Below are 22,082 nucleotides of genomic sequence, written 5' to 3' on the forward strand. Positions count from 1 at the left end.
TGTCGCCACTACTGCTGCTGATTCTTCTGCTTATTTTCAGATATCAGATTTCCAAAAAGTGCTCCGGATCCACTCGTCTCATAATTCCCCGTAGATTTGCCCCCGCAACAATCCCCGTAGATTAACCTGTTTAGCAAAAAACCTCGCATATAAACTCTTAGTTTGTGTTTATCTGGAGCCTCGACATTGCAGCCCTATTAAAGTTCTCAGAAAGCATCCATGCGAAGTGTTATTGGGTAAACGGTTGCGGTGATATTTAGGGAGTGTCTGCTGGAGGGCAGGCATCACCAGGCATGATGCGAGTGTGTAAGAATTTAGACGACATAACGGAATCTAGACATCTCGTGCAATTGATTTCGGCATTCGCCTGGAGCAAGGGGGAAAAAACTGTCCCCCACTCCAAGTGTACGAGATGACAGGGATTGTCCTCCAGGTTTGAAATTAATCGGGAGGAGAGGGAGAGGGCGGAAGTGTGCGGAGTTGAGGGGAAGAGACTTTGTCTTGTTTGGAGCAGAGAGGGAGAGAATGAGAAAGAGGAGGATGGGAGGGAGGGAAAGGCGGTATGGAGGAGAGGTGTGTGTTGGAGGGAGAAGAAGAGGAGGTGCTAGAGAGGAATTCGGAGGTAGTAACTCAAGAGTTAGCCCCTGCAAAGGTTTAGTCGTGCTGCCAGTGGGGGAAGGGATGTTTCGCGGAAGCTGACGACAGAAGGTTCTAGACCGACGGTCAACCTAAAACCACTCGCAAACCCGCGACAGATGTGAGAGCGGAGAGCGATTGACGTTGAATCGAGTTGTCATCGGGTGGCCAGTGGGGGATGCTGAGAATTTAAGAGTGCGGAGGATGGGGGGGGAGACGAAACGCTGCGACTAGCTGGCGGAGAATACAAATTTGCATTGCGAGAGAGATGGAGATAGAGGTGCTCGGGGCACGGAGCGGCCCACCAGCGGTTCGGACTGAAGTGGCTGGCACTCGGCGGGATGAGCGTTGACGCCGGAGTTGACTCATCAGACCGGCAGAGAGATGACGACACCGGTGACTGAGAAGGAGGCGGCGTGGGGGGGGGCAAGAGAACACCACGACGTACGCGGGGCCGGGCGATCAGCGAGATAGGCGGCTAAGCGGGCGGGCTGCCTCCGACATCCCACGGTGATTTAATACTATAAAACAAACTACAGACGATTTTTATTTTTACCAGGTAAGGCCCACTGAGCTATATAGCTCAGTGGGCCTTACCTAATAGCTGAACGAAGTGGCTTATCATCATGTGGACATTTATAGCAACAACCAAATATTATAAACGCCTGATGTTGATTCTAAATGTGGTTGGGAAAAACTGGATGACTTGGAGAAAAATCCGCGTGACCACGGGAAGAGAGAACACGCAAACTCCAAATATACAGCAGGCGTCAAGGTCGGGATCGAACCGACGTCTTGTATACCAGGCGAGGTAGTTAACATCTCGCCACCGTGGCACTTCCATTGCGGAGAAACGCAGGTCGCACCCTAACATGTACCCCACACGTGCCCCCAAAATATCCTCCTACCTCAGTCTTACCCAGACATTTAGTTCTGGGCAATAGCAATGGTGAGCTGTGTGGTAAACGTTGCCGTGAATGGCTTTGGGGGGAGATTTGTCGCCCTCGTGAAATGATCCCACGTGGTGTGCGGTGGCAGAGGGACAGACGGGGCAACACGCACGCACCCACGGGCTCAGCCTACGCCGATAAATCCCAGCACGCGAAATGAGCAGCCTTAATGGTTAAACTTTCAATTGGTGCTTTGACACGTTTTTAAACACTAAGCTATTAAACTATAAACTATATTTATTTTTTTATTTTACCAGGAAAGGCCCACTGAGCTGTATAGCTCTTTTTTCAGAAGTGTCCTGGCTATCACAAATGGTAGTTCGAGGTGGCTTTTCATTGTGTGGAAATTTATAGCAGCCAAGTACTCCAAAAACATGTTCCTTAACGTGGAGGGGAAACCCGGAAGACCCGGAAAAATCCACGCGACCACGGGGAGAGAGACACGCAAACTCCAAATATACAGCAGGTGTGAGGGTCGGGATCGAACCCACGACCTCCTGTCACCGTGGCAAGATGTTGTTGTAAAACGTATGGCTTTTCTGGCCTGCACTGTTGTGGTTGTTATTATTACTGAGAAGCTCGACCCATTCTTCGGTCGTAGAGGTCACGTGCAAGGGCGGGGTCCCCGAGGAGCACGGTGCAAGAGGTGGAAGCAGCCCACTCCATTCACGAGCTTCACTACCTCGCAAAGCTCAGAGCAGTCTGAGGGTGTATACGTCGTCGCACGTTGACGTTGAGCACGGTCGCGAGAGGTCTCATGCCACCAGTGAGGATGAGGAGTGTTGTCAGTCACAACTTGATCCACACTTTGGTCCACGTATCAATAATAATAAAAAAAGATGATGACATCTGTGTTAACGTGACAGTCTTGTCGGGCGGTGGAGGGCTAATGACAAAGAATTTTGGAATGAAGCTACCACCACGTGTGGCCCAAACCCAAACTGTTCTCTGAAAAGCAGTAGTAGTCTTGTTGCTGAAGAACACCGCATTATTAAAAAATCGCGTCATAATCAATAATACATAATATAGGGTAAAGCACAGTCCACGATAACACGTGAGATGTGAAACGCAGGCCGAGCAAAGACTGAGGCGCGTGGGTAGCATCTAGAAGCATTCAGCAGCATCCCCCCAATGCCTCGTGTGATGATGCTAGCTCCGTTCACTCAATCACGTTATATCCAATTCATATCCGCGTTATGAACAAGATGCATTCCCAAATACATTCATTATCGCATTGTTTCCAATTCACGTTATGAAAACGACGTGCGGCATTACAGGAGAGCAGACTGGATGGGTCACCCTTATTTCAGTCGTGGATTTTTCTTGTCGTCGGTAGATCTGAACGTCAAATCGGTGATCGGTGGGGACAATGCCGTGTGCGTCTGTGTGGACGCCGCAGCGTGGATATGAATATTCAAGTTTTTTTTCGTCAGCAGATGTGGCAGCCCTTGCTGGCTCAGACCGCTTCAATGTTGGCACCCTGTGGCCTTGCGGCGAAGGAGTAATCCAGATTTCATATGAAAACGCGCTTTTGGTTGAAGCTGAAGTAGGAAATTATTTAACAACTCAAAGTGAAACGAGTTAAGCATTAGAGAAGAGTTAATGTGTCTTGCCTTAGATCTGGTAATCACTGAACTGTCCTGCTAGATACCGATAAAGGAATTGAGACCACATCTCAGGAGTGATTCACAACTGCTGAGGAGAAAAACGAGGGATTGTTTTGGGGAGGGAAAACAAACAGCCACACACACACAGTGGAGCAGCAGCCATCAAAGCCCAGAGATCTAATGACATCCCAGGGGAAAAGTCCAGCAGTAAAACAGGATGAAAATGCCGCGTCTGGTCATTCTGTGCACCGTCGATCAGACGGCGCACAAGCAGGCCCCGCAGGTGTCACTTACCCGGTGCGGATACTCAAGCGGGCCCCAGGGAAAGTGCGGGCAAATGGTGGCAGAGGAGAAACAAAGGTTTTGGGAGAAGGAGCAGCAAAGGTTTCACAGATGGGAGAGGAGAATGGGAAAAGTGCTGCCCCTTACTGGGTGAAGTGGAGGTCACGTAAAAGGGATCTCAGAGGCAGCTCTGCGATATCCGCTTCTGTGGGCCGCTCTCTAAACACGGGGGGGGGGGGGGGGGTTGCACTACCCTGCGAGAGATCCGAATGGATTCTTCATGAGGTCGGCAGCAATTGATTTGAAACCGTGATTTAGTGGCATCGTGTTGAACTTTATTGCAGCGTGCTGCAGTGTTGTCCAGGTTTGGTCTGTAAGTGGGAAGAGTGTGGCAGCCCTGTTTCACCACGCTTGTCAGTGCAGCGCGCACCGGCTACACTATGCTCTGAACCCGGCGACCCGAGTTTGAAACCCACTCACGGTCACCGCTCCTAGGCCTTCCCAAGGTCAACTCGACCTAAATGAGTACCTGGTGCGGTGTGCAAACGTCGCCACTTGGGAGAAAAAGGCGACCGGGCGTGGTGCTGACCACCCACCCCCTCGTGTGCCGTGTCAGCCTTCATAGGTGCTCGCTAACAGCACTTGCCTCAACAGTCTGTTAAGGCTATACAGGGTATCTTTGTTGTATCTGTGTGTACGTGCACTTGCCCCAGCAGTCTGTTACAGGCTATACGGGGGATCTTTGTCTTTGGTGAATGTGTGAGCCAGGGATGGGGTCGATATCCCTCCCCGCAGCGAAAGAAGTTCAACATACGCTGACGTTAGCCATGGCCGGGAATCAAACGTGGGTCGCTGGGTTCGTCGTGCAAACCCACGAGGCACGCCATTGTTACAACTCGCTCAGTGCCGGATTAAGCTCGTGCGGGGCCTGTAGCATTTACTACTATAATGAGCCAAGAATGTCTGTGTGTCCCGTACGTGACGTCACTCCACGTCGGCCAGCCCCGCTCATTAATAATCATGAACAGGTGACGTCCTCCACATGGACCCCCCCCCCCTCATTAATAATCATGAGCGGATGACGTCACTCCACATGTAGCACCCGCTCTCATTAATAATCATGAGCGGAACCCTCACGTCACGCGATCTCCATAACGCTATTGAGACATAGAAGTAAAAAGGACGTCACGATGAACAACGGATTATAACCTTTAAATGAAATAAGTCTGTCAATAAATATCACGTCGTGGTCTACTTTTCGCTTGCAAGTTTCAGATTTACTGAAATACACCCGTCCTTGGACGGGCAAAAGGCGAGTATATAGTAATAGAGCAAGTGCAGAATCACTGAACCGGAATTGATAGATTGAAAGCATTTAGCGCGGGGCCCTTGAAAATGCGGGGCCGGTAGCATACGTAGCTACTTTTGGTCCGAGGATAATCCGGCACTGAACTCGCTGGCACTGAGAGAGACAGCAGTGTAAACGGGCGTGTGTTTTCACGGGAAATATGAGCTTAATAAATCAGAGCTCTGTTTGCCGAGGTGTCTGTGGGGGGGCGGGGCGGTGTTTGCTCTATCAATGAATTCATTATCGCGTTGAGTCCATTGAGAAAGGGTGGCTCTGTTGCAAGAGAGACCCCAGACAACGCCGTTTGCTAAACAACACGGGAATGGCCAGCGGGCGGGTCACAAGTCAATGACACCGAGGAGCAAGCATTGCGGCGAGAACGAAGGTGATCCGTGCCATTATTTACATTGCCGGGGTTGCCACTCGCGGTTTCATCTGGGAAATCTTGAGAGGCTATGTATATTCGCAATGTCATCATCGTTCGCCGTACTCTACCCAATGCTGAATGAAAGCAGGAGGAGCGTTCAAGGTTGCTTTACGTTGCAAGGATTTACTCGGTGTGCGAGATTATACTTCTTTCTGCGATTCTCCACCCACTCATGTGGCATCTCCCTTCCTGCTCCTCTTTCTCCACTTACTGCTGTCCTGGGCCACCATCTCCACGTCCACTCCTCACTCCGCATCCTGGCTCACCGATTAGAACCACCTTTCTCTCTCTCTCCAGGCCTCGGTCTCCACCTTTCTCACCCCAATGTGGCTTTCCTCTCGAGTCACGACGCATCCTACCCCAGCCAATCCCAGTCGACTTATCTCCGCTTGTCTGAGACAGGTTCTATAACGCACCCCAAACTCTGAAATGTTCCCGGTAACGTTTGTGACATGGAGTCTCCTTTGCCTATGCAAATTGAGCGGTGAGACATGTGTCACAGGATGAAGGCAGTAACCCCGGCTCTTGAGTCAATCTATCCTCGCTCCTGGCTGCTTTACCTTTACACAACTGCCTGGGTCTGTGGCATCAAGTGCACCCGGGGCGGAAGGGCAGGGTGCGCGTGGGGGGAAATTATCTAACGTGACGCCCGTTTATAGCGGCAGGGTGTAGAGACCTGGCTGACACGGCCGTTCAACCCCGTTTGTGTTTATGTGCACTGAAGAGACGGGGTCAGAGGTACCTGGTGCACAGGAACCTTGCGGGTTAATGCAAAGTCTGTGACCTTTCCGCTTTGTCTAGGAAGTCACTCTTGATCTCTCTCGCTCCATCGACAGTCCCCCACTTACCCCCTACTCCCCACCACCCCCCACCGCCCCCCAGAGTTCTGGACGTTGTGTGGCTGAGCTGGAACCTCCACTGCCACGTAAAGACGGGAAAAATACATTCAGAATTAGAACATTTATTTATATTCGAGGAACCTGATGAGCTATTTCACAGATGCCCAGCATGGGCCGGATTTGTAATTCAAATTACAAATCACTGGCGCAATGTGGTGTGAGTAACTAGTTACTGGTTCACTGTGTCTCGGTGTAATTTGGATGCGCATTGAAGCGAGTTCCCTGCTTAAAATGAGGGTTAAGGCAGTGCTCTTCGCCGTTGCTGTGGCTAGGAGATGTCAACTACCTCCCCTTGTGTGCAGGAGGGCGTGTGTTCGATCCCGACCCTGATGCCTGCTGTATATTTGGAGTCTGCGTGTTCTGCCTGTAGTCACGTATATTTTTCTCCAGGTCCTCCTGTTTTTCCCTTCACGTTTAAAATCAACGTCAGTATTTGGCTTCTGCTATAAGTGTCCACGTGATAAGTCACTAAGTTCAACTCTTATTTATGGCCAGGTCGCTTCTCAAAAAGAGTTACATAGCTCAATGGGGCCTTACCTGGTAAATAAAAAATAGTTTTTTTTTTATTTTCCTTTACAGCCCTGAGCCAGTGGTGTCAATTCCACATTCATATGGCAGAGGTGGATCGGAGTGATTCACTGCCTGCTTCACCACAAAATGGAAATACAAATAATAATTAACATTTATTTGTAAGGCTGTATTAACCCCCAACCAGGATTGGAACTCACAACCTTCTGACTGCTGAGAACCTGCTTGCTGAGTCTGCTTGCTCTACGGCTGACTCACATGGCAAGTTGTTTAGATGCAGATCACCAATTACTTTGAGATGTGTAATTTAGATACCAAATACAAATGTAATAAAGTTACATATTAAAATTAAATCTCTGCCACGATGGACGTGGGTCGTGTGTGTGAGTTGTACATGCGCTGCCTATCTCCCGGAGTCATTTGAGAACACCGAACAAATGTGCCTCAACACTCCTGAGCCTCGCAGTTAACGATGTTGAGTTGTGTATATATATCGCATCATCGTTCATGCAAATTACATCGCTGAGGAACCACAGAGCCGAACTTGGAAGGCAGTAGCAAGGCGGTGAGCCGGCGCTACCAACAATTGCCCAAGTTCTCAAGTCAGTTTTTTCGTCAAGGAACATAACCATCACCCAAAATCCGGTCATTCTAGCAACGGATTTTGGCTGGCCATCGAACAAAGACGCTCACCGCATCTCGCGCTTTCAGATGCACTTCTACGGCCGTCTGGAACGCTCTTCCTTTCGATATTAGGAAACCAGCGGGAGCTGTGCACTTTTAAATCTCATATTGAAAACTCATTTCTTTCTCACTGATTTTTGTATTTAGTTTGTTGCCCTTCCCCCACACATCTGATTAGCACGGTTGGCTACGTACGGTGCGAAAGAAGTTCAACATACGTACATACAAAGTTGTATTTGTACACGTTGGAGAAAACCGGAGCGCTCTGAGAAAACATCTGTGTGCGATCCACCAACCCTTGCTGCCTCCACAGTTTCTGGATCACAGTGTACGTAGCCACCCCTTCTAATCAGAGGTTGGCGTCGGTTGACCATACTTCACCACGCCAGTCAGTGTGGGTTGGTGAAAGAGGCAGCCTGTTTGCGCTCCCGCGTGATTCAGCTTCGTTTCTGTCGTGGGAACTGGAGTGGTGCAGTTCAAATTGGTTCGCGCGCGTGCCTCACATTTGTATTTGAATTTGCCACTCGAATTTCTCACGTAAAAGTCCCAGCGCGCATTATCTGCAGTTGAACACGTAGTAGGCTTTTCCGACCAGTATTCTCCATAAGAGGTTTATTTTTTGGGGGCGGGTTAGATCGCCTAAATATGTGTCGTGAAACCCGCCACCACCCAACACGGCCAATTAGTAAGGTTTGGCACGTAAACAAACCTTACTACAAAACTCACTAATTGGCTGTGTCGGGTGGTGGCGAGTTTAACGACACATTTATATTTACGTGATATAACCCAAAAACAACAGTCAATTATAGATCAGTTGAACACGTAGACTTTCGCGACCAATTTTATTCATAATAAAGGTTTTTGGGTTAGATTGCATGAGTATAAATGTGTCGAAACCCTCCATCACCACCCAACACTGCCAATCACTAAGGGATTTGTGACGTAAAAAAATACCACATAGTTACTACTTCAGCCCACCGGTGTGTTGAAGAGTGAATCCACAACATTTACAAACTGAGTACGACGTTTCGCTGGTAATTACATCCAGCATCATCTGGCGATTTGCCACTATTTGCCGTTTTCTCAAATAGCAAAAATTATCATCGTGGCCTCCCATGCTGGTGGCGACAGCGATTTGCCTGCCATCACTGGGCCTATACGAGACTCGAGTTGAAACCTGTAATGGGGGTCGCACTTTGCCCTCACAATCCATGTTCTACTTCCATCTGAACTGTTTGCCTCTGCACGATAGCGTTTATAACCACACGCGTGTCAGCTGTTGAGCGCCGTCTGAATTCTCACCGAAGTCTCAAGATGATGAACTACGCGTGTTGTTGTTATTACACTTCTTTACCCCGGGAAGCCTCACCGAGTCTCAGGACCCTTTGTCAAGAGGGTCTTGCCAGGTGTTTTTAGCAGTTAGGGAGAGGGGGGTGATGTTTGTGTTGCCGCTGCTGTGTGTTTATCCCAATTGAGTAAGTTGTGGGTATTTTATTTTTCGCCCTTTGGAATGTTTAGCCGATACCAGTTACATCGCCATGGGTTTTTTGTTTTTTTTTAGCTATGGGGGAAGAAACTGGAGAACCGCGAGGAAACCCACACAGACACCCAAGTAAAGACCCACATGTAAACCCAGACAGAAACCCACGCAGAACAGAGGGAGAACGTCCAAACTCCACACAGGAACGCGCCTGAGTTTATAATCGAGCCCAGGAATGTGTTGCTCTAAGGCGTGAGTATTAACACTTTGTTTTTGTTAGTTGTTGTCCCCCTCACCGCACCTCCGATTAGCACAGTTGGCTACATACGGTGCGAAAGAGGTTCAACGTACACACGTGCATAAGTAGAGGCACACACGCTGCCACCCTGCCAATCCATCACAGACTCGCCACGAGTGACAAGCAGAACCTGAAGGGAAAGCAACTTGTACTTCTAAATCTTTCACTTGTCTCCCAATCCCAGTGCTCCTGTGAGCAGCAAATCACTCCTTGACCGACCAATCTCAATGCACTCATGACACAATGTTAACACTCATTACACAATGTTTACAGTCTCCACCACGGCGAGACACGGGAGCCATCCCTTTCACAGCATTCAATCGGCTGTTGAGAGGAAAGTCGGAGTAAGTTCGGTTGCGCATGTAACGTTACCGAGTTGGCATGCATTGCGGGTGACTGCGATCCCCAGCCCATGCTGTACGAGTGTACGGGATATGCCTTCAAAAGCAAATGAAGTATCGCATACATTCTATAACTTAGTGAGTATGTTCTATAGCTAAACGTGTAAGTTTTGTCACTTGGCGCGTAAGTTCTATAACTTAACGCTTAGGGTCTATAACTTAATGTGTAGGTTTTAGAACTTAACATGGAGGTTCTACAACTTAACGCTTGGGGTCTATAACTGAATGCGCGTAAGTTCTATAACTTAACGGGTGTAGGCACGTCGAAGGCCTGCGCCACAACGCGAGCGAATCGTTTGTCAGGACGCGTTGATTCTCACTGTCCCAGCGCGGCGGTCAGTGGATGAGAATTCTTCAGAAGCAGAAAACCACCAACACAATCTCCTCATTGCCACGTTTGTAAAGGGGACTGTTTGCGAAAATGTTGTTTTTGTGAGGCGTGCTCCTCAACTTGCCGGTGAGCTGGAGCAATAGGAACTGGCACGTTGTCTCAATGCGTGTGCACTGCGTGACTATTTAATTCGTTTGGCTGTCGGCTGATGAACGCCAAACCCAACAATCGATGACGCATCTTGATTTCCAAAGTAAACTCTTAAACTAGAAATGTTTACCAGGTAAAGCCCACTTAGATATACAGGCAATCCTCGACCGATGAACACGCACACTTAAAACGCGTTCACTTAAAACGCGACCTCGAAATGGAACCACAGAGGTATTTTATTCAGAGGAGTGATCCTCCGCGAGGTGTCATGAGCGAGTGTTTGCGCGTGTGTGTGTGAAAGTGAGTGTGTGGGGAGCGGTAGTGGAGCGGTCAGCGCTATGCTACAATACAAAAGCGTCGACGCGAGTTCGATTCTTGCTCACAGCCAACACCAGTTCCTGTGTGTGTGTGAAAGTGGCCTCAAAGTGCACCTCGCCTGGCACAGGCGCCGTGGTGACATGGCTGCCACTTAGTGGCGAATGGTGGGTGCTGGTATTGGGGGAAGCGATAGTTGAACGCCTCGCGAACTGTCCTACCAACCTGGCGACTAAAGTTCAATTCTCGCTCACGATCAACACCGGTGACGATTATCTGACTGGGACCTGGGCCTCCTCCAGGTCGACTCGGCCTCAACTGAGTACCTGGTGTGGTGTGTAAACGTCGCCACTGGGGAGACAAAGGCGGCCGGGCGTGGTGCTGGCCACCCACCCCTTCGTGTGCCGTGCCGGTCTTCATAGGTGCTGCTCGCTAACAGCACTTGCCCCCACAGTATGTTAAGGCTACACGGGGGATCTTTGTGTGTGTGCAATTGTGGTGACTCATTGCCCCCAAGATAGCATCAGGGCTCAATGTAAGTGAAAATAAAAGTTTTTTTTCTCTTTGTTACTTTATTTTATGTTTATTTACTGCACGGCATTTTTTTTACAGTGTTACATGCCTTCATGGGCGCTGCTTATGCTTCCCTTTTTGTTGAACCGGAACATATTTCATACCGCTGATCATTTAAACACGGTGCATTGATGTGTTCCGACTTAGGAACCGTTCGACTTAAGAACGGGCCTCAGGAACGAATTAGGTTCCTAACACGAGGGCCGCCCGTACAGCTCTTTTTCAGAAGCAACCTTCGCCAAAAGTGATAGGTCAACAAAGTGGCTTATCGCGTGGGAATGTATCGCAGCCAAAGACTTTTAAATGCACGTTGATTCTAAATGTGGAGAGAAAACAAGGAGAAAAATCCACGGGGAGAGAGAACATGCAAAGTCCAAATAGACAGCAGGCGTCAGGGTTGTGATCGAACCCACGACCTCCTGTAAGCCAGGCGAGGTCGTTAACATCTCCTAGCCACCGTGGCGCCACATTTCTCTGCTGATGACACCGCCACCTCGACATCTTTGAATCTTTGAACCCGACCTGCCCACCCACGCTGTCTCCTCAGATTGGTTCTCACTTCCTCCAGCTGAAAGTTGTACCATAGCATGTACATGTGTGTACATGTACATGTGTGTACATGCATAACTCTCGAGTTAAAGCACTGCTGAATGAGGACCATCTCCATGCAGTTTGCGGGGTCGTGAGGGGTGACTTTCAGCACAATTTCATTGCGCTGGTCAGCGTGGCAGAATGAAGGCAGGGAGCATAGACGCAGGAGCATAGACGCAGGAGCATAGTACGGTACAACGACGGGCCTTGATGTACAGCGCACGAGCAACCCCCCGCCGCAGCCGATGACACATGTTGGACGCACGGCGCTATAGACTCGCAGACACAGAGCGGGCTGGAAGCTCCCACACACGCGGCGTGGACCGTAGCGAGCTCCGCAGACTTGCCCCGCTCAGCCTGCACGGGGTACTGCACGCGCCACTCCAACCACGTGGCAGTGGGGTCGCGCTGCCAACTCCCGACCGCCTTTGTCTCCCCAATGTTGATCCTGCACCAGTCGCTACTAATGTTGAACTAAGTTTACTGGAGGCTCAGACTGAAGAGAAACCAGTTGCCACTGCCACATAGTATAGTACAACAGTGGGTTTTGCTGCATGTTGTGCTGTGCATGAGTGAGGTGACGTCTGTTGACATATTTCCACGGTGGTGAGATGTGAATTACCTCGCCTGGTATGCAGGAGGTTGTGAGTTTGAGCCCGACCCCGACGCCTGTTGTATATTTCGAGTTTGCATGTTCTCCCCATGGTCACGTGGAATTTTCTCCGGGTCCTCTGGTTTTCCCCTCCACATTTAGAAACATGCGTTTAGAGTATTTGGCTGCTATAAATGTGCACATGATAAGCCACTTTATTGAGCGATCATTTGTGGCCAGGTCGCTTCTGAAAAAGAGCTATACAGCTCTGTGAGCCTTACCTGGTAAGATAAAAAAAAAAAATTTTTGTAAACTTAAGGTTGTGTAAATGTATACAGTGTATACGGTAGATTTTAATGTGTTTTGTGTGGGTGCCGTTGCGTGTTTGCGATGTTACGCATCAGTCAGCCATCCCTCTGCCATTCTTGCAAATGAGACGTTGCATCTCAGGTGATTATACAGGTGAAATGTTGCAATCAATAAATAAGAATAAAAACATCCCACTTGCCTTGGTCGTCACCTGCATGTGTTTCACATCGCCGTGTGCACCTCTCAGTGTGAACCCATCCGAAGCGTAAGATTCTTTGCAGAGTTACACAACGTCACGGCGATTTCAGATATTTTTTACATCACCGGAGCTTGTGCGAACGTTCAAATCCTCGTTTTTTTTGCTGCTTTCTCCCCCTCCCCCCACCCCGTAGATCAAAGGGGTCGAGAGACAAGCTGGCGATGTCTCAAGAGAAGTGCTCTGGCCTTCGTTACGCAACCCTGGCCCTGGGCATCGGCATCCTCATGCTTGGCATCCTCATGCTGTCCTGGAGGTGAGAGCGGTTATGTAACGGAGCGCCGGACCGAACATTCTGTTTAACATGTAGATTTTCGCGTTCAATATCATCCCAAAAAAATTACCTATATTATGGTGTACATTCTGCACTGGTGTGCACAAGCAAAAAACGCGTCTCACATATGCCACTCACATGGACGTTTTTCAGGGGAATATGGCCCTTACGATTGTTTCGTGGGGGGTCCTTCAGAGGTTTGTGACCCCCGAAAATTTCGATACTTTCTTTCATTGATGTTTAAAGGCCACTTGATTATTTTACAAGCCGCGGTGGCGAGGTGTTAACTACCTCACCTGGTGCGTCGGACGCCGTGGGTTCTATCTTGACCCTGACGCCTTCTGTATATTTGGAGTTTGCGTGTTCTCCCCGTGGTAGCTTGGATTTTTCTCTGGGTCCTCCAGTTTTTCCCTCCATATTTATAAATGTGCCTTTAGAGTATTTGGCTCCGAAACATTTCCATGTGATGATAAGCCACTTCGTTTAGCTATAATTTGTGGCCAGGCAGCTTCTAAAAAAGGGCTACATAGCTCAGTGGGCCTTACCTGGTGAAATAAAAATTGGTAGTTGGTAGGTAAAAGGTAGGTAGGATTTCTGGGGGGAGGGAATTCCAGACCATATTGGGATGGCAGAGGAGAATGAGCGACCAGCAGTCTGCCCCAGAGTGATGTCCTACACCACCTTGTGTCCCCCCACGTGTTCTTGAAGAGCCGTGGAAAACCCGGACCGGATTTGGAACGGCACCTCCGTCGACCAGCCGTCTACGCCGTCCATCGGCCAGTCGTCCACGCGGACCGTGGTGATGTTCTGCGGGGTGGGGGGTTGCCTCCTGGTGATCGGCATCACCTGGTCGGTGTGCGTCGCCCGCCACCGCCAGCCGCCCGTCCCGGAGGTGCGCGCGGAGGCGATCGCCGACGGTGGGGTCATCATGGACAGGTCAGTGCTGGGCCGACGCGGTGAGCTCATCCTGAAAGCATCATTTTGTAATAAAGGTCGTTGAAGCGACTTCTGGAATCCGGTCTTTATTCGTCTTTCATTACAACACTCCTTCACGCTGCTGACAGACAGCGTGAGAGGGATAGAAAGAGACGCGCGCAGCCATGTGGCAGCCTGGACCCCCGCTCTCGCGTGGCCTCTTCCCTTCGTTCGTTCCAGTTCTGACCACGTGTTGTTCGTCTCCACCCCTATTTAATACCCAGGTCACGTGGTACGTTTCCACCAATCCTGGTTAGCCTCTATGGAATCTTCCATATTTCACCGTAGGCTCCCGGGACCACGCCCCTGACTCGTCTCCCCATTGGCTGTGGCTAAAGCCAGCATAACCAATCCTCTACTTACAGCTGTCACCTTTCCATTACGTCAGGGCCACGCCGCTAGGCTTCCCCCCATTGGCTATGGACCAGGACCGGCAGAGCCAATCATCGTGACGAGTTGTAATCCGTCAACGACCCGGATATATCCTCACATTACACTTTAACGCTGTGCGCAGTGGCAGAGGCTCGCGGCTCACAATCGGAAGGGTGCGAGTTTCAAATTCTGCCATTGGAACCTCATTTGCTAGTAAAAAATATGATAATTGGTTTTTTTACCCTTCTATCTGGCACCAAAACTGACACCTTTTTTACAAGGAGTCATGTTTGCATAGACCACAATACCTGCAGTCATAATGCAAACAAAAAACATAACTCTGTATGCACTGTCCTTGAAGTTGATTGGTCCACACCCGAGACAGCTTTCCTTAGAGCCTAGTCTCACATGTTACCTGCTATGACGTGTAGAATATAAATACCACATTCCTATGACTGGGGCCAGCATATCCATAGTATACCCACAATTTACTTACTGCAAAGTGGTACTTTTTTATGAGCTCTTGATGCACTAAGTAGCTGTGGTTACGTCAGTGAGGTCTCTATCGGCGTTATGTATGCACACGCGCGTGCGTGTAAAGACAAATATTAATCTCAATATGTTCAGCTCAAACCTGGAACCTCGGACACGTGTGATTCGACCTGCTGGAACCCATTAGTATGAGGAGCATTGGCACAACCGCAAGCAAAGGAATTTTGGCACAGTTTTGTCCAGATGTTCTGCGGTAGACTCGCCACCTTATTACACAACGCCGTTCTCCGTAAGACAGTTCCCAGACTTCTTTAAAGATGAAACGGATCTTTCCAAAAAATAAAAATGAAATTACATGGCGATGCTACATTGGCAGCGGTGCACAATCACCAATAATGAAGAACGTCAACGCATTCGTCAATAACACTGCAGCCTTAAAACACATAATAAGCGGCATTTCAGGAAATGACGCTTCTTCATGACTGAACCGTTCTGGGGCCACCCCTTTTGCATCTGGATAAGGACCTTCCTGTTTCGTGCCTAAAACCTGTGACATCTTCATAGCACGAATATAAATCATTGGTCAAAGGTGGGTTTCCCACTCCTCTATGGCTCGTATCCTTAGAGAGAGTGTGAGCTAGAGACGCAGGTTAGAGACGTAAGTAAGTCGACTAGGGCAGGACAAATCATCGCGAGATGGGGCCGGTGGATGAGACCGGGTGATGGAATTGCAAACACAGGGTTGTAAAGGGATTAGCCCATGGGCAGCAGCAGTGAGATGGATTGTGGCATCGCAAGATGGTGACGGATGGCGACTGCGTTGGGATGCCATCACCCAGCGGTGAATAGAAACGTGGCTGACGGTGATGGCTGAATGGAAACGTACGTTAAAGTTTCATCCAAATACCCACCTGAATGTTGTTGTTGTAAGACCCGGGTCGGAGTTTGAATTCGCAGAATTCCCAGACAAGGTACAGTATTCAGTAAGGAGACAAATAGTAAACGTGGTGTTTGATGCACAATCACTTTGCGGCAATCTGCAAAGCTGTAATGACGCCGGTGGAGAAACGTTACGTGAAGACGTAATGTGTTTTGTCGACGTATCGACATGTTATTGGAATTACCCATCCAATGGGCACAGTGCAGTCCCTTTTGAGCGGTTACTTTTGATGAGAATCGCATCTCAATTTATTTTTTCTTCCCATAAGTCGCGTGCCATTTGTTGAAGGGAGTGGCTCTCCAAACCTTGACACGTCGCGCGCGCCGACTTTATTAGCGGTCTCCAACTCTGGTTGAAAGCTTTCGCGAATTAGCCCTCCACCCATAACAGGCATGGAGGTAGTGGGGGGGGGGATATGATAACTCTCACAAATACGATCCAATAAACAGAACTGTAGTAGAGGGTTGTGTTGCTATTAGGGACATCACCTGTTGAGAACCAACCACATTGACCAAAACGGGGAGACAAACCAGCACAACACAGGACTATGGTATAACGCATGTTTGCCCTTGCGGATGCTCGTACTGCTTATTAAATAGTCAGTCGGTCGGCATCCTTTGTTTAGTGAGGAGATGAATAAAGCCATCACCATAGATAAACTAAACTATTTTTATTTTACCAGGTAAGGCCCACTGAGCTATACAGCTGTTTTTCAGAAGCGACCTGGCCACAAGTGATAGCTCTATTAAGTGGCTTATCATGTAGAAATGTAAAGCAACCAAATACCCTAAACGCAAGTTGATTCTAAATGTGGAGGGAAAAACCGGAGGACCTGGAGAAAAATCCACGCGACCATGGGGTGAACATGCAAACTTCAAATATACATGCGCCAGGGTCGGGATCGTACCCATGACCTCCTGTATACCAGGCGATGTCGTTAAGATCTCGCCACCGTGGCACTCTAGATAAAAACATCATTGCCTTTTGTGCAATGGGTGACCTGTCTCTTTTTTCATTATTTCCTTAAAGCTCCCTTATTGTGCCTGATTCACCCAAACTCCTCTTCCCCATCCACTCCCATCTTAACACCATCAGTCTTCCCAACTTCCCTACTCATTCATCATCACTCACTTATTATCATTAACCACTCACCGTCACTTTCATTATCGTTTATTTCATGCATAATCATATACAAATTGATAATTATTTGTTCAGCACCTTGGTGAAGGCGCTAAATAAATAAGAAAATTATTTAGAATCAACATCACGTGCTATAAATGCCCACGTGATAAGCCACTTCGTCGAGCTATCATTTGTGGTCAGATCGCTTCTGAAAGAGAGCTACATAACTCAGTAACATAAGTAAGATAAGACGTGCGTCGGGGACGCGTCCACGTGATGCGTCAATGTGACCCCGTTCATCCTTCGCAGGGACGGCTCTCTGTTCCGCGCTCCGCGCTACGAGGAGGTGGTGAACGCGAGCGCCTTTGACCGGAGCTCCAGCGACGCGACGGGAGACGACGTCTACCTGCCGTCGTACGACATCGCCACCTCCACGGAGAACCTCTCGGCCCCCGCGGGCGACCCCCGCGACCCGCACCCCGGGGGCAACGCCTCGACGGGCGACCACGGCAAGATCCGCAGGATCAAGTCGGAGGTGGCGGCGAACCACCGCAAGACGCTCAACCTGCCGGGGGAGGAGGGGAACGCGCGGGAGGAGAGGATAGTGGTGGAGCCGCTCACCCCGCCGCCCACCTACGACGTCGCCGTCGCCTTCCCGCTGAGCAAGCTGCCTGACGCCAGCTGATGCTGCCCCCGATGCCGGCTGACGCGTTCTGTCTGTGGCAACTCGCCGGCCAAAACTCTCTCCGCTGCTCCTCCTCCTCCGCTTTGACGGTGCAGCGAGATGCATTGATGAGAGCTGCCCCCGCATCCGTGGTACAGCATGGGCACGTTTGTCACCATGCATCAGCCAAACGTTCACACTTGGTACAAGACACAAGAGGCATATGTGAAAATCGTTCCTGTATTTTTTTTTAGTCTTGTTTATGTTTCTCTTATACTGGTACACATGCAGCGCTGTTGTCATTCCGCTCCTGGATGAGGGATCTCTTAGGCCTCAATTTGACCGTACCTCACTACACCGGTCCGTAGCGGTTGGTCAAGTCAGGGGGGAAGTTGATGTGAGGGCTGTACTGTCAATTGTACATATTACGTAGAAGTTATATAAAGTGGATGATATAAGGGCTTCATATCTGAATACTGCTCGTGAATTGTCTTCTCCTGGTAACGGTGTGATAAAAGAAATGCCGTTGCGCATTAACGCAAGTTTCCCAACTGAACACAATGACCGAGCGTAACCGATTGAGTGTACGGTTCTTCTGCACGGAATGAATTTTGTGAATTTGTGGATTCTATTTGCAAAAGTGTTCATGATGCACGTGGATTGAGTGCACTTATTTAAATGCGTTCCATTTACATGTTACGTTTAAAAACTGGGTATAGCAATGGAGTTTCATTGGCATACAGACAGAACACAAGTTTTTTGCCTGACGTTTTTTTTAAATTGTTGAAAAATGTGTTTAAAGTGGAGATATTTTTGTACGTAAAGTTGTGTGAGTGATGCGAAACAAATGGTAAGGGTGAAATAGACAACAAGGACGACACGAATTGCAAATAGTAAAGGCAGTGTTTATCAATAAAGGTTGACTAAATACCAGTCGACCAGGACATGAGGGGGGAGGGGATGCATCCTCCATGTTCCTCGTGTTCTTCTTGAAACAAATTCGAATGCTCAACTTTCATCCAAGAAATGAGATTTAAAACTCATTTCTTTTAAACTGCATTTTGTGTTTAGTTTGTTGTCAAAGAAGTTCAATATCCATACATACAACCTATACCCTCAGCCAGGAACAGGGCCTCTCCCTCGATTTGTTTTCACAAAGTTAAACGGCGCACGGACCCTGCCCGTGCTAGAATTGCATCCTCCCAGCATGAAGAGCAGGCAAATGTCGTCATGAGCTGGCCAATGTCGTCATGAGTTGGCCAATGTCGTCATGAGTTGGCCAATGTCGTCATGAGTTCTCAGACTATGGTCTGGGGGTGGGGGGTGGCACGCTTAAAAAAAGTGCCAGACTCCGTCGTGGCAGTGCCAACCCCAGAAACACTTGTGTTATGTTTACCAGAGGTGGGACAAAGTCATTGTTATGCAAGTCCAAGTCGAGTCGCAAGTCATCAAATTCATGACTCGAGTCTGACTCGAGTCCAAGTCACATGACTCGAGTCCACATCTCATAGGTGGGACAAAGTCATTGTTATGCAAGTCCAAGTCGAGTCACAAGTCATCAAATTCATGACTCGAGTCTGACTCGAGTCCAAGTCACATGACTCGAGTCCACACCTCTGATGTTTACCATCACATTCCACTTCAGGAGGGCTCTGGGCCCACTCATAACTAAGACTACCATTTGTCAGAGTTCATGGATGTCACCGAAATTGAGGATTCGAATACATTCTGTGAAATGTTAGAAATGGCAAGTGATGTACGTTTTATTCGGCTACTCACTCGAAAATTTTCATGAAATAGTGGTTACCCCCCCCCCCCCCCACATCATTTGGCCATGAATTTCACCAAGAATTACCGTGACATAAAACATAATTAGCCTTACTCGTAACCAGTAATGCAAAATGTAGCAGAATCTGTGAAACAACTGGATCAAAGTGGTGGAACTGATCTGTGAGGTATTTAAATAAAGAGAATGGTTTGTAATGATTGTGTTTACACGTTATTATGTTTTCAGCATTCATCACGAACTCACGTGCATGTGTGTGCCTCTGCTGTTTAATAACACAGCATGGCAATTCATACGTTGGGTTACAGAGAAACCCCAGAAATGATGAAAATCTGATTTCAGCAGTGAGGCCACTTTTCCATATTCCCAATTTCCCCCGGACGAGTATTTAAACTTGACTTAAAGCTTTCGTGACTGCAGGAATAGATTCTATTCGGGTGTTTCGGTAAAGCCACGTAGATAGAAAAATAATAATAAAACATAAAAACATCACGACGTTTCGATCGCACCACAAGCAATCGTCATCGGGTGAAAAAATATAGCGGGAGAGCTGCTGAGGCAGGAAAAAATATAGTGGGAGAGCTGCTAAAGCAGGGTATTATATAGGTTTGAGATGGGTGTAGCCCAAGGGTAAGTAGGCGGGGCTAGAGATGGAATTTGCGTGTAAATGTAAGATCGGAGAGCTGATATACCTCCACGACTACGAAGCTGTAGAGGTGGCCATTGTAATGTGAGAGATTAGAATGACAATCTGTTAATGTAAGATTAGCAGGTCAATGTAGGAAAACCACCGCAATGGTGGCTGTGTCAATGAGACATTTAGCCTTTTAATGTAAGATTAGCATGTCAATGTAAGAAAACCGGGTGCCAACGCCACATCAAGGACAATAAAGCTGTGTAGGTGGCCATTGCATTGTGAGAGATTAGCATGTCAATGTAAGAGAACCACCGCAGTGGTGGCTGTGTTAGTGAGACATTTAGCCTGTTAAAAAACGAGAGCCACCGCAACATCGAGGGAAAGGAGCAGCGGTGGCTGTGTTAGTGAGACATTTAGCCTGTTAATGTAAAGACATTTAACCTGGTAATGTAACTCAGAGAGTCGGAAATAACTGCTAACAACGGCAGGTAGGATGGAAACATCACAGCCAGTTATGGCTTAAACTGGTTATTAACGTCCTTCCAACGATTGCTCAGTTTGTACTCATCTTCTCGGTTGGAATTGTCTCTTTTTATATATCTGGGTGGCTTCATGAACGAATCTTTGTTGATAGCCAGTGGGTTTGCAGAGTACCTTCGTCTTGGAAAAATATATTTCGTGTGTGCCCACAGCGTTAAAACAATGATCAGCCACGGCCGAGGTATTGGTCCTACCGTGTTTCAGATCTGCCTTATGTTCAGGAACATGGTCCGAGACATGTCGCTTAGTTTCCCCAATGTAACTACTGCCGCAGGCACAGCTTAGTTTGTAGACACCGGGGGGTATTGCATGTCAGGGATCACATCCTTCACAGATGGGATCAGATCACGAATTGTATGCACTGTGTTGAATCGAACCTGGATCTTGTGTTTGCTCATGATTTTGGAAATCTCTTTGGTAACCCCTGCTATGTATGGCAAGGTGATGGTTTGAATTGGGTCCTCAGATCGTTCTTTCCCAACGGTTGAGATCGGAAATCACTGCAATCCTCAAAAACACTAAGACACCTATTAGCAACATCAGCAAGGATGAGTGCTTTGAGCTTTCTCAACTAAAAAAGAGAGATGACATAGTCATCCTCTCAGACGACAAGGGCAATGCCATATCAAAAATGTTATAAATTGATTTGAATTTTAATGAGGGAAATAAGTATTTGACCCCTCTGCAAAACATGACCTAGTACTTGGTGGCAAAACCCTTGTTGGAAAGCACAGAGGTCAGACGTTTCTGGTAGTTGGCCACCAGGTTTGCACACATCTCAGGAGGGATTTTGTCCCACTCCTCTTTGCAGATCTTCTCCAAGTCATTAAGGTTTCGGGGCTGACGTTTGGAAACTCGAACCTTCAGCTCCCTCCACAGATTTTCTATGGAATTAAGGTCTGGAGACTGGTTAGGCCACTCCGGGACCTTAATGTGCTCCTTCTTGAGCCACTCCTTTGTTGCCTTGGCCGTGTGTTTTGGGTCATTGTCATGCTGGAATACCCATCCACGACCCATTTTCAATGCCCTGGCTGAGGGAAGGAGCTTCTCACCCAATATTTGACGGTACATGGCCCCGTCCATCGTCCCTTTGATGCGGTGAAGTTGTCCTGTCCTCTTAGCAGAAAAACACCCCCAAAGCATAATGTTTCCACCTCCATGTTTGACGGTGGGGATGGTGTTCTTGGGGTCATAGGCAGCATTCCACCTCCTCCAAACACGGCGAGTTGAGTTTATGCCAAAGAGCTCCATTTTGGTCTCATCTGACCACAACACTTTCACCCAATTGTCCTCTGAATCATTCAGATGTTCATTGGCAAACTTCAGACGGGCATGTATATGTGCTTTCTTGAGCAGGGGGACCTTGCGGGCACTGCAGGATTTCAGTCCTTCACGGCGTAGTGTGTTACCAACTGTTTTCTTGATGACTATGGTCCCAGCTGCCTTGAGATCATTGACAAGATCCTCCCGTGTAGTTCTAGGCTGATTCCTCACTGTTCTCATGATCATTGCAACTCCACGAGGTGAGATCTTGCATGGAGCCCCAGGCTGAGGGAGATTGACAGTTCTTTTGTGTTTCTTCCATTTGCGAATAATCGCACCAACTGTTGTCACCTTCTCACC

The 22,082-nt window shown here is 48.4% G+C and overlaps 1 protein-coding gene across 1 annotated transcript in view; it reads left to right on the forward strand.

The window, feature by feature from the left end:
- Positions 1–19,778, forward strand: part of TMEM51 (transmembrane protein 51) — a 51,976-nt gene extending 32,198 nt beyond the window's left edge. The window contains exons 2-4 of the mRNA XM_078869844.1: positions 12,794–12,913; positions 13,640–13,867; positions 17,142–19,778. Of these exons, the coding sequence (XP_078725970.1) occupies positions 12,822–12,913; positions 13,640–13,867; positions 17,142–17,517 (696 nt within the window). The 5' untranslated portion in view covers positions 12,794–12,821 and the 3' untranslated portion in view covers positions 17,518–19,778. The remainder of the gene's footprint in view (positions 1–12,793; positions 12,914–13,639; positions 13,868–17,141) is intronic.
- Positions 19,779–22,082: the final 2,304 nt, after the last annotated feature.

The sequence above is a fragment of the Lampetra fluviatilis genome, chromosome 28 (assembly GCF_964198595.1).
Source record: "Lampetra fluviatilis chromosome 28, kcLamFluv1.1, whole genome shotgun sequence".
In the NCBI taxonomy this organism is placed as follows: Eukaryota; Metazoa; Chordata; class Hyperoartia; order Petromyzontiformes; family Petromyzontidae; genus Lampetra; species Lampetra fluviatilis.